The 12,349-nt window shown below is 49.5% G+C and overlaps 1 protein-coding gene across 1 annotated transcript in view; it reads left to right on the top strand.

The window, feature by feature from the left end:
- Positions 1-9,359: 9,359 nt before the first annotated feature.
- Positions 9,360-12,349, top strand: part of LOC123768769 (innexin inx2) — a 60,362-nt gene continuing 57,372 nt past the window's right edge. The window contains exon 1 of the mRNA XM_045759553.2: positions 9,360-10,112. Coding sequence (XP_045615509.2) covers positions 9,726-10,112 — 387 coding nt within the window. The 5' untranslated portion in view covers positions 9,360-9,725. The remainder of the gene's footprint in view (positions 10,113-12,349) is intronic.

The raw sequence follows: 12,349 nt of genomic DNA on the forward strand, positions 1-12,349 counted from the left end.
TACCGCACAGGAGACTGCTATTCAAACTTAAGAGGCAGGCGGGAGTAAGCGGAAAAGCTCTAGCTTGGGAAAAGAATTACTTAACAGTCAGGGGCGAGAAGTCAGACTGACGCATCGCAACGAGTGGAGTACCTCAAGGATTGGTGCTGGGACCAGTTCTATTTTTAATATACGTGAATGACATCTTTACAGGAGTCGAGTTCTATATCTCGATGTTCGCGGATGACGCGAAATTAATGAGACGAGTTGTGACAGATGAGGATTGTATGATACTCTAAGAGGACTTGAACAAACTGCAGAGAGGGGCACAAAAATGGCTACTGGAGTTCAACACGAGCAAGTGCGAAATTATGGAAATGGGACTAGGTGACAGGAGACCAAAGGATCAGTACACAATAATGGGAAACTACCTTCCTGTGACGATTCGAAAAAGAGACCTGGGAGTGGACGTAACAACAAATCTAACTCCTGAGGCACATATAAATCGGATAAAGACAGCAGGATACTCTACGCTAGCAAAGGTTAGAACGTCATTCAGAAACTTAAGTAAGGAGGCATTCAGAGTGCTTTACACTGCCTACATGAGACCAGCCTAGGGTATGCAGCCCCATCATGACGCCCCCTTGGAAACACAAACGGTAACTGTCACTATTTTCCGCTTGTTACAACTTGTAATAAAGTTGTTCCATCTTGCCTTAACGTGTTTATGACGTATTAGAACGTTGTTACAACTTACTATATTGGTTGTTATAACTGGTTAGGTGTTAAAATTTGTTCGAACGTTGTAGCAACGTCGTAGTTTCGGTGTGTGTGTTTGGCGGGCCCCACCTTAAGAAACACATTAAGGAACTAGAGAAGGCTAAAAAAAAAAATGCGACGAGGCTAGTCTCGGAGTTGCACGGGATGGGTTATGAAGAGCGATTGAAGGAAAACGTTACAACGTTAGAAAAAGGGTGGGAGCGAGAGATATGATAGCAGCATTCTAAATACTTAGGGAGATTGACAGAGTGGAAATAGATTAAATATTCACACGGAATACCAACAGAACACGAGGAGATGGGTGGAAGCTGGAAACTCAGATGAGTCATAGAGATGTTAGATAGTTTTCTTTTAGCGTGAGAGTAGTGGGGCACTGGAATGTACTAGAGGAGCACGTTGTGGAAGCAAACACTATTCATAGCTTTAAAACTAGGTATGATAGAGAGGAAGGACAGGAGTCATTCCTTTAATCAACCGAAGGCTAGAAAGACGGGATCCAAGAGCTAATGCTTGATCCTGCAGGCGCAAGTAGGTGAGTACACACACACACACACACAATTGGAGGACAAAAAATTACAGAAGTAGTCATATATAACCCCCCTCCCCCCCCCCCCCCCACCACCAAATGACAAGACCCAGAAAGGAATATGATAGAAACAACTTGGCCACCATCAATATCATAGAGAGAGAAGCTTCTGTAGCTAGCAGGAACGGATCCAGACTACTAACCATGAGAGACTTCAACAACAGGAAGATAGATTGGGAGAACTGAGACCCACATGGAGGACTAGACACATGGAGAGCTAAGCTGCTGGACGTGGCAACAAGAAACTTTCTAAGCCAACACATCAGGGGGACCCACAAGAATGAGAGGAGAGGATGAACCAGCTATGCTTAATCTGATATTTACCCTAATTGAGTCGGATATAAGGGAAGTTAAGTTGGAAGCCCCCCCTTGGGAATGAATGATCACAGTGTATTGATCTTTGAGTATCTGGTAGAGTTAGGAATTATCTCCCCCAGAAAAGAACTGGGAAACAAAGGGCTGGCGTACCGAAAGGAAAATTATGAGGAGATGAGACAATTCCTAGGGGATATACCATGGATACAGAACTCAGAACTAAGTCCGTACAAGACATGATGGACTATGTCATCCAAAAGTGTCAGGAGGCAGTAAACAGGTTTATCATGGCCCAACAGGAAAAAAAATGAGAAGCAAAAGAAGAATCTGTGATTTAATAGGGCATGCATGACGACAAAGGAACTGAACACAAGGGAGTGGAGGAACTTCCGAAATAACAGAACACCAGACAGTAGAGAGAGAGAGACCAGGGAACCAGGAACGAGTTTGTCAGTGTGAGAAGAGAAGCTGAGAAAAAGTATGAAAATGATGTAGTAAATGAAAGCCAAGACCGAACCAAAGCAACTACACAGTCACATCAGTAGGAAAACAAACAATGAAGGAACAGGTGATGAAACTTAGAACGGGTGAGGACAGGTATAGAGAGAATGACAAAGAGGTGTGTGAAGAACTCAACAAGAGGTTCCAGGAGATCTTCACAATAGAACGAGGAGAGGTGACAGTAAACCCGGCGGCCTTGGAAGGGTTCGAAATTACAAGAGATGAGGTCAAGAGGCACCTGTTGGATCTGGACGTGAGAAAGGCAGTTGGCTCGGACGGAATCTCACCATGGGTATTGAAAGAGTGTGCAGGAGCGCTTTGCTTGCCACTCTCCATAGTGTATAGTAAGGTCACTGGAGACGGGAGACCTACCAGAAATATGGATGACGGCTAATGTAGTCTCAATATACAAAAAGAGTGACAGACGAGAGGCACTGAACTACAGGCCAGTGTCCTTAACTTGTATACCATGCAAGGTGATGGAGAAGATCGTGAGAAAAAAACTAGTAACACATCTGGAGAGAAGGGACTTCGTGACAACACATCAGCATGGGTTCAGGGAGGGTAAATCTTGCCTTACAGGACATAATAGAATGCTACGATCAGGTGACAAAGATTAAGCAAGAAAGAAAAGGATGGGCAGACTGCATTTATTTGGATTGTCAGAAAGCCTTTGACACAGTATCTCATAAAAGACTGATGCATAAGCTGGAGAAACAGGCAAGGGTAACTGGTAGGGCGCTCCAGTGGATAGAGATAGTTACTATCTCTATCCACTGATAGAGGATAGTAACTTCCAGATAGTTACAATGTAACTATCTGGAAGCAGATAGTTACATTGAGGGGTGAGACCTCAGATTGGCGTGAAGTCACCAGTAGAGTCCCACAGGGCTCTGTACTCGGACCTATCCTGTATCTAGATATACGTAAATGATTTCCCAGAGTGTATAGACTCATTCCTCTCAATGTTTGCTGACGACGCCAAAATTATGAGAAGGACTTAAGACAGAGGAGGACAGTTTGAGGCATCAAGAAGACCTGGATAAGCTGCAGCAATGGTCGAACAAATAGTTGTTAGAGTTTAACACAAGCAAATGCAATGTAATGAAGATAGATGTAGGTAGCAGTAGATCAGATACAAGGTATCATTTGGGAGATGAAATACTTCAAGAGTCTGAGAGAGAGAGAAACACCTGGGGGTTGATATCATGCCAGACCTGTCCCCTGAAGCTCATATGAAGAGGATAACATCAGCGGCATATGCCAAGTTGGCTAGCATAGGAACGGCCTTTAGAAACTTGTATAAGGAATCTTTCAGAACTTTGTATACCATATTGTTAGACCATTCCTGGAGTATGCGGCTCCAGCATGGAGTCCATATCTAGTCAAGCATAAGACTAAACTGGAAAAGGTTCAAAGGTTTGCCACCAGACTAGTACCCGAGCTGAGAGGTATGAGCTACGAGGAGAGACTACGGGAATTAAACCTCACTTCGTTGGAAGACAGAAGAGTTAGGGGGGGACATGAACACCACATTCAAGATTCTCAAGGGAATCGACAGGGTTGATAAAGACAGGCTATTTAACACAAGGGGCACACGCACTAGGGGGCACAGGTTAAAACTGAGTGCCCAAATGAGCCATAGAGACGTTAGAAAGAATTTTTTCAGTATCAGAGTAGTAGACAAATGGAATGCTTTAGGAAGTGATGTGGTGGAGGCTGACTCCATACACAGTTTCAAGTGTAGATATGATAGAGCCCAGTATGCTCAGGAACCTGTACTCCAGTTGATTGACAGTTGAGAGGCGGGACCAAAGAGCCAGAGCTTGGCCCCCCGCAAGCACAACTAGGTGAGTACAACTAGGTGAGTACACACACACACACACACACAAAGGTCAAGAACAGTTAAACTACAGAGAAGTATCACTAATAAGCATCTCCTGCAGGTTATAGAGAGACAGATCGGGAGGAGGCGACACGAACACTGAATTAACTCTCATATTATGTCTTAAAACACCAGCACTGTCGTAGTAATGTACAAGCATGCTTTATAAACTTATTGAAGTTCTACAGTAAGACAAAAGAAGACATACAAGAGAGAAAAGGATGGGCAGACTGCACATTCCACTACTATCAGAAAGCATTTAATACTGTCCCTGCTCTGGAAAGAAGGAAAGGGTTTCAACAAGAGCAGAGGTATGAGAATAGAGGTTTCGAATTAAGAACCACAAGAGTCGGTTTTAGAGTCAATTCTGTTTCTAATTTATGTCAACGACCTGACGGGATATTGCCTCCTTCATATAATTGTTTATAAGCGATTCAAAACTAATGAGAATAATCAGGAGAGCGAGAGACTGTGATTCCCTTCAAACTGCTTTGGTAACACTACAAAAATGGTCTCAAAAATTTATGGTACCTACGATAATTATGAGGAGACTGTACTAAGTCAGTGTGACTTTACAGCATTTGTAAGGAATGTGAGTACTTAGAGCCGGGATATTAGAACTTAACATAGCTAAGAGGAGTGGAACTGAGTGATAAGACGGGTATACCATAATAAAGTGAAGGGGGGTGATATTTTTGTATCAGTAAAGGCAAAGGACCAGACCTGACAGAAGGCTGCATGTACCTTATGCGATACCTGTACCTATTATTATTACCATAGTAATGTGAGCAACATTTACCATACTGGCCACAATACGTGCTCCTGTCAGAAACTGGCACATAAAGGCCTTCCGGGTCCTTTACTCCAACATGCGGCCCAGGCGTGCAACTCTCACATGAAAGACAACTAAAAATGTGACATGGAAAGATTGAGGGAACTAGACGTTACCGTAATGTAACAGAGGAGAGATAGAAGGACATGATAACGACGAGTTTGAAAGATAAATTGAAAAAAGTAAACAAAGCAGCAATGTTCAGAGCTAGAAACAACAAAACGAGGATCATAGATGAAAGTTCAATACATTAAATGTTCTGTCAAAATTACAAAAAATGAAATTCGGTGTCAGAGCCGACAAAAGGTGAATGCAAATTGTAGAAATAAATTTTACAAAGACGTGGGACCTTCATCACTGTAAGCACACCTCGGAGAGTACACACAGGGGCCTCGTAGCCTGGTGGATAGCGCGCAGGACTCGTAATTCTGTGGCGCGGGTTCGATTCCCGCACGAGGCAGAAACAAATGGGCAAAGTTTCTTTCACCCTAAGTGCCCCTGTTACCTAGCAGTAAATAGGTACCTGGGAGTTAGTTAGCTGTCACGGGCTGCTTCCTGGGGTGTGTGTGTGTGTGTGTGGTGTGGGGAAAAAAAAAAAAAAAAAAGTAGTAAACAGTTGATTGACAGTTGAGAGGCGGGCCGAAAGAGCAAAGCTCAACCCCCGCAAAAACACAACTAGTAAACACACACACACAGCCAGGAAGACCGTAGCCATCACTGTGGGACGACAAGATGAAGATACCACCACCTGCAGGGGAGCAGGTCGGGGTCCACAGCTACTTGAAGGTCACGAGACCCGGTGCCTCCGCCGGCCTCCTACCACCACCATGGAAAAAAACAGTAGAGTGGCAGAAGCACCAGGAGGACGGTGTGAGTGGACACCGGGAGAGAACATCATCTCAAGGAGAATTGTGGAACACCATTCGAGTAAGTTCTCTTGAACTAAATCACCCCATCATTCATTTATTTCTTGCCTCTGTTATGGCTTATAGTTAGGAAAGTGTCTATTTCTGTTTCTGACAGTGGTGGTGCTGTTGCTGACAGCGGTGGTGCTGTTTCTGACAGTGGTGGTGCTGTTGCTGACAGCGGTGGTGCTGTTGCTGACAGAGGTGGTGCTGTTGCTGACAGTGGTGGTGCTGTTGCTGACAGTGGTGGTGCTGTTGCTGACAGCGGTGGTGCTGTTTCTGACAGTGGTGGTGCTGTTGCTGACAGCGGTGGTGCTGTTGCTGACAGCGGTGGTGCTGTTTCTGACAGTGGTGGTGCTGTTGCTGACAGTGGTGGTGCTGTTGCTGACAGCGGTGGTGCTGTTTCTGACAGTGGTGGTGCTGTTGCTGACAGCGGTGGTGCTGTTTCTGACAGTGGTGGTGCTGTTGCTGACAGTGGTGGTGCTGTTTCTGACAGTGGTGGTGCTGTTGCTGACAGCGGTGGTGCTGTTGCTGACAGTGGTGGTGCTGTTGCTGACAGCGGTGGTGCTGTTTCTGACAGTGGTGGTGCTGTTGCTGACAGCGGTGGTGCTGTTTCTGACAGTGGTGGTGCTGTTGCTGACAGTGGTGGTGCTGTTTCTGACAGTGGTGGTGCTGTTGCTGACAGTGGTGGTGCTGTGTCTGACAGTGGTGGTGCTGTTTCTGACAGTGGTGGTGCTGTTTCTGACAGTGGTGGTGCTGTTTCTGACAGTGGTGGTGCTGTTTCTGACAGTGGTGGTACTGTTTCTGACAGTGGTGGTACTGTTTCTGACAGTGGTGGTACTGTTTCTGACAGTGGTGGTGCTGTTTCTGACAGTGGTGGTGCTGTTTCTGACAGTGGTGGTACTGTTTCTGACAGTGGTGGTACTGTTTCTGACAGTGGTGGTACTGTTTCTGACAGTGGTGGTACTGTTTCTGACAGTGGTGGTACTGTTTCTGACAGTGGTGGTGCTGTTTCTGACAGTGGTGGTACTGTTTCTGACAGTGGTGGTACTGTTTCTGACAGTGGTGGTACTGTTTCTGACAGTGGTGGTACTGTTTCTGACAGTGGTGGTACTGTTTCTGACAGTGGTGGTACTGTTTCTGACAGCGGTGGTGCTGTTTCTGACAGTGGTGGTACTGTTTCTGACAGTGGTGGTACTGTTTCTGACAGTGGTGGTACTGTTTCTGACAGTGGTGGTGCTGTTTCTGACAGTGGTGGTACTGTTTCTGTCAGTGGTGGTACTGTTTCTGACAGTGGTGGTACTGTTTCTGACAGTGGTGGTACTGTTTCTGACAGTGGTGGTACTGTTTCTGTCAGTGGTGGTACTGTTTCTGACAGTGGTGGTGCTGTTTCTGACAGTGGTGGTACTGTTTCTGACAGTGGTGGTACTGTTTCTGACAGTGGTGGTACTGTTTCTGACAGTGGTGGTACTGTTTCTGACAGTGGTGGTGCTGTTTCTGACAGTGGTGGTACTGTTTCTGACAGTGGTGGTACTGTTTCTGACAGTGGTGGTACTGTTTCTGACAGTGGTGGTACTGTTTCTGTCAGTGGTGGTACTGTTTCTGACAGTGGTGGTGCTGTTTCTGACAGTGGTGGTACTGTTTCTGTCAGTGGTGGTACTGTTTCTGACAGTGGTGGTGCTGTTTCTGACAGTGGTGGTACTGTTTCTGACAGTGGTGGTACTGTTTCTGACAGTGGTGGTACTGTTTCTGACAGTGGTGGTGCTGTTTCTGACAGTGGTGGTGCTGTTTCTGACAGTGGTGGTACTGTTTCTGACAGTGGTGGTACTGTTTCTGACAGTGGTGGTACTGTTTCTGTCAGTGGTGGTACTGTTTCTGACAGTGGTGGTACTGTTTCTGTCAGTGGTGGTACTGTTTCTGACAGTGGTGGTACTGTTTCTGACAGCGGTGGTGCTGTTTCTGACAGTGGTGGTACTGTTTCTGTCAGTGGTGGTACTGTTTCTGACAGTGGTGGTGCTGTTGCTGACAGCGGTGGTGCTGTTTCTGTCAGTGGTGGTACTGTTTCTGTCAGTGGTGGTGCTGTTGCTGACAGCGGTGGTGCTGTTTCTGACAGTGGTGGTGCTGTTTCTGTCAGTGGTGGTACTGTTTCTGACAGTGGTGGTGCTGTTGCTGACAGCGGTGGTGCTGTTTCTGACAGTGGTGGTGCTGTTTCTGACAGTGGTGGTACTGTTTCTGACAGTGGTGGTACTGTTTCTGTCAGTGGTGGTACTGTTTCTGACAGCGGTGGTACTGTTTCTGACAGCGGTGGTGCTGTTTCTGACAGCGGTGGTACTGTTTCTGACAGTGGTGGTGCTGTTTCTGACAGTGGTGGTACTGTTTCTGACAGCGGTGGTACTGTTTCTGACAGCGGTGGTGCTGTTTCTGACAGTGGTGGTACTGTTTCTGACAGTGGTGGTACTGTTTCTGACAGCGGTGGTGCTGTTTCTGACAGTGGTGGTACTGTTTCTGACAGTGGTGGTACTGTTTCTGACAGCGGTGGTGCTGTTTCTGACAGCGGTGGTGCTGTTTCTGACAGTGGTGGTACTGTTTCTGACAGTGGTGGTACTGTTTCTGTCAGTGGTGGTACTGTTTCTGTCAGTGGTGGTACTGTTTCTGACAGTGGTGGTACTGTTTCTGTCAGTGGTGGTACTGTTTCTGACAGTGGTGGTACTGTTTCTGTCAGTGGTGGTACTGTTTCTGACAGTGGTGGTGCTGTTTCTGATAGTGGTGGGGGTAATCTGGAGGAGGTGACTGAGGGGTGTCCCTTGTAGGGGAAGTTGGTTGGGGGCGTCTCTTTTGGTTGGTGATGGAGGTGATGGTGTGGGGAGGGATGGAAGGGGTGTCCATGGAGGGGAATGATTAAAAAAGTAACCCATGGTGGGAGGGGGGGAATAGAAAGGGGCACCCATTATGGGGGCAATGGAAGGGATGCCCATATTGGAGGAGGGGGGGGGGGTGATAGACGGGGGCCTTGACCCATGAATTTCCCCCATAGCGGGGGGAAATTCATGAGAAACCCATGGTGGGGGGCCATTTGATAGAGCGCTCATGGCGTGGTTGTTAGAGGGGGGGGGGGGCGCTCGTGTGTGAGGTGTTGGAGGGGGTTATCTTGAGGTTATCTTGAGTTGATTTCGGGGCTTTAGTGTCCCCGCGGCCCGGTCCTCGACCAGGACTCCACCCCCAGGAAGCAGCCCGTGAAGGCTGACTAACTCCCAGGTATCTATTTACTGCTAGTAACAGGAGCATAGGGTGAAAGAAACTCTGCCCATCGTTTCTTGCCGGCGCCCGGGATCGAACCCGGGACCACAGGATCACATGTCCAGCGTGCTTTTCGCTTGGCTGGGCCGGCCGGGGCGCCCATGGCGGGGGTGTTGGAGGGGGTGCCCATGGCGGGGGTGTAGGAGAAGGCGCTATTGGCGGGGGTGATGGAGGGGGCGCCCATGGCGGGGGTGTTGGAGAAGGCGCTATTGGCGTGGGTGTTGGAGGGGCGGCCATGGCCGAGGGGGAGGAGGAAGGGGGTTTGCGTCACTTGCGGTGGGAACACTCCAGCACTGTCATCCGCACCTTGCGCTCCTCCAAGCCAGTTCTGGGAGTCCACAAAGGTGTTCACATTCACCATCATCATTCATCAACAGCAGGAGCGTCTCGCAATATTAATATCATACAACAATTAACAGTTTAGTGAGTCTACCCTGCCACAGGGATGAAGAAAATGTAGAAATTAGCAAAGTGGCAAGTGAGCTGTGTGCTTGAGTGCGTGTAGTCGGCAACACAGTTGATCGAGCACAGCCCTGCAGTGAGGGTCCCGCTGCCTCACTCCCTCACACCTCACCCCTCACACCCTCACCCCTCACACCCTCACCACTAACACCCTCACCCCTCACACCTGCTCACTCCGTGACAATGTTTGACGTGTTCGGCACAATTCGTCAGTTACTGAAGCTGGACAAGGTTAAGATAGACAATGTGATCTTCTCCCTGCACTACAAAGTGACTATGGTGATCCTGGTGTCGTTTAGCTTGTTGGTGACTAACAAGCAATACTTCGGTGACCCCATCGACTGTATGGTGGACGCCCTCGACAGTCACACCATCGACATGTTCTGCTGGATACAGTCGACCTTCACCATACCGTCACTGACAGGTGCCGTGGTGGGGGAGGAGGTGGCCCACCCCGGGGTCGCTAACCGTAAAGCTTCGACGCTAAACGACCACCACCACGACGGAGAAGAGTTCGCCGTCCGCCACCACAAGTACTACCAGTGGGTCGTCCTCTTCCTCTTCCTGCAGGTCCGTCACAACACCTTTCACCATGTCTCAACCTTCTAGAATTGCCTGCATAAAATTTACATCCCAGTGATAACTTTAATATACACATCCAACTGTCGTTACGTCGCTTAGTGTATGTCTCAGACGCTAGTGCTACACTTAATACTAGTCGATCCCCTCCAAGTGTTTCCTGAACCACTGCTCTGAGGCAGGGAAGGACTCGGGTGACGCCGGGTGGTTCAATAACACCTGTTCAAACAAGACTTACATAAGTTGTTAGACAACTGCAGGATTTAAACAGGTTGGTTGATGCTTGACTACTTCTTAGACCCGGGTTAGAATTCCGATGTATATAGAATGTATAGAGACGCTTCCTTTGTCGAGTAGCTTAGAGATGTGGCAGCGTGGGGGAGCTTAGTGATGTGGCAGCGTGGGGGAGCTTAGTGATGTGGCAGCGTGGAGGAGCTTAGTGATGAGGCAGCGTGGGGGAGCTTAGTGATGAGGCAGCGTGGGGGAGCTTAGTGATGAGGCAGCGTGGGGGAGCTTAGTGATGTGGCAGCGTGGGGGAGCTTAGTGATGTGGCAGCGTGGGGGAGCTTAGTGATGTGGCAGCGTGGGGAGCTTAGTGATGTGGCAGCGTGGGGGAGCTTAGTGATGTGGGAGCGTGGGGGAGCTTAGTGATGTGGCAGCGTGGGGGAGCTTAGTGATGTGGCAGCGTGGGGGAGCTTAGTGATGTGGCAGCGTGGGGAGCTTAGTGATGTGGCAGCGTGGGGGAGCTTAGTGATGAGGCAGTGTGGGGGAGCTTAGTGATGAGGCAGCGTGGAGGAGCTTAGTGATGTGGCAGCGTGGGGAGCTTAGTGATGAGGCAGCGTGGGGGAGCTTAGTGATGAGGCAGCGTGGGGAGCTTAGTGATGTGGCAGCGTGGGGGAGCTTAGTGATGTGGCAGCGTGGAGGAGCTTAGTGATGAGGCAGCGTGGGGGAGCTTAGTGATGAGGCAGCGTGGGGGAGCTTAGTGATGAGGCAGCGTGGGGGAGCTTAGTGATGTGGCAGCGTGGGGGAGCTTAGTGATGTGGCAGCGTGGGGGAGCTTAGTGATGTGGCAGCGTGGGGGAGCTTAGTGATGAGGCAGCGTGGGGGAGCTTAGTGATGTGGCAGCGTGGAGGAGCTTAGTGATGTGGCAGCGTGGAGGAGCTCAGACGGATAACTATCCAGGTGCGTCATATAAGAGTGTCACGCATAGGAGCGCCTTGATGGAGCGTCATGCGGGGCGTCATGAGGGTTGTTATGTAGGGGTGTCATGAGGGGTGTTATGTTGGGGCGTCATGAGGGTTGTTATGTAGGGGTGCTATGAGGGGTGTTATGCTGGGGCATCAAGAGGCGGTGTTATGCTGGGGCATCAAGAGGCGGTGTTATGCTGGGGCGTCATGAGGGGTGTTATGCTGGGGCATCAAGAGGCGGTGTTATGCTGGGGCGTCATGAGGGGTGTTATGCTGGGGCGTCATGACGGGTTGTTATGTTGGGGCGTCATGAGGGTTGTTATGTAGGGGTGTCATGAGGGGCGTTATGCTGGGGCGTCATGAGGGGCGTTATGCTGGGGCGTCATGAGGGGCGTTATGCTGGGGCGTCATGAGGGGCGTTGTGCTGGGGCGCCATGACGGGTTGTTATGTTGGGGCGTCATGAGGGTTGTTATGTAGGGGTGTTATGCTGGGGCATCAAGAGGCGGTGTTATGCTGGGGCGTCATAAGGGGTGTTATGCTGGGGCGTCATGAGGCGGTGTTATGCTGGGGCGTCATGAGGCGGTGTTATGCTGGGGCGTCATGAGGGGTGTTATGCTGGGGCGTCATGAGACGGTGTTATGCTGGGGCGTCATGAGGGGGTGTTATGCAAGTGCGTCATGAGGGGTGTTATGCTGGGACGTCATGAGTGGGGTGTTATGCTGGGGCGTCATGAGGGGGTGTTATGCAGGAGGGTCATGAGGGGAGTTATGCTGGGGCGTCCTGAAGGAGTGTTATGAAGGGGCGTCATGGGGGGGGGGGGTGTTATGCTGGGGCATCGTGAGGGAGTGTTGCGAAGGGGCGTCATGAGGGGGGTGTTATGCTGGGGCGTCATGAGGCAGTGTTATGGAGGGGCGTCATGAGTGGTGTTATGCTGGGGCGTCACGAGTGGGGTGTTATGCTGGAGCGTCATGAGGCAGTGTTATGGAAGGGCGTCATGAGGGGTGTTATGCTGGGGCGTCATGAGGGAGTGTTATGAAGGGGC

Source organism: Procambarus clarkii, chromosome 83 (genome assembly GCF_040958095.1).
Source record: "Procambarus clarkii isolate CNS0578487 chromosome 83, FALCON_Pclarkii_2.0, whole genome shotgun sequence".
NCBI lineage: Eukaryota > Metazoa > Arthropoda > Malacostraca > Decapoda > Cambaridae > Procambarus > Procambarus clarkii.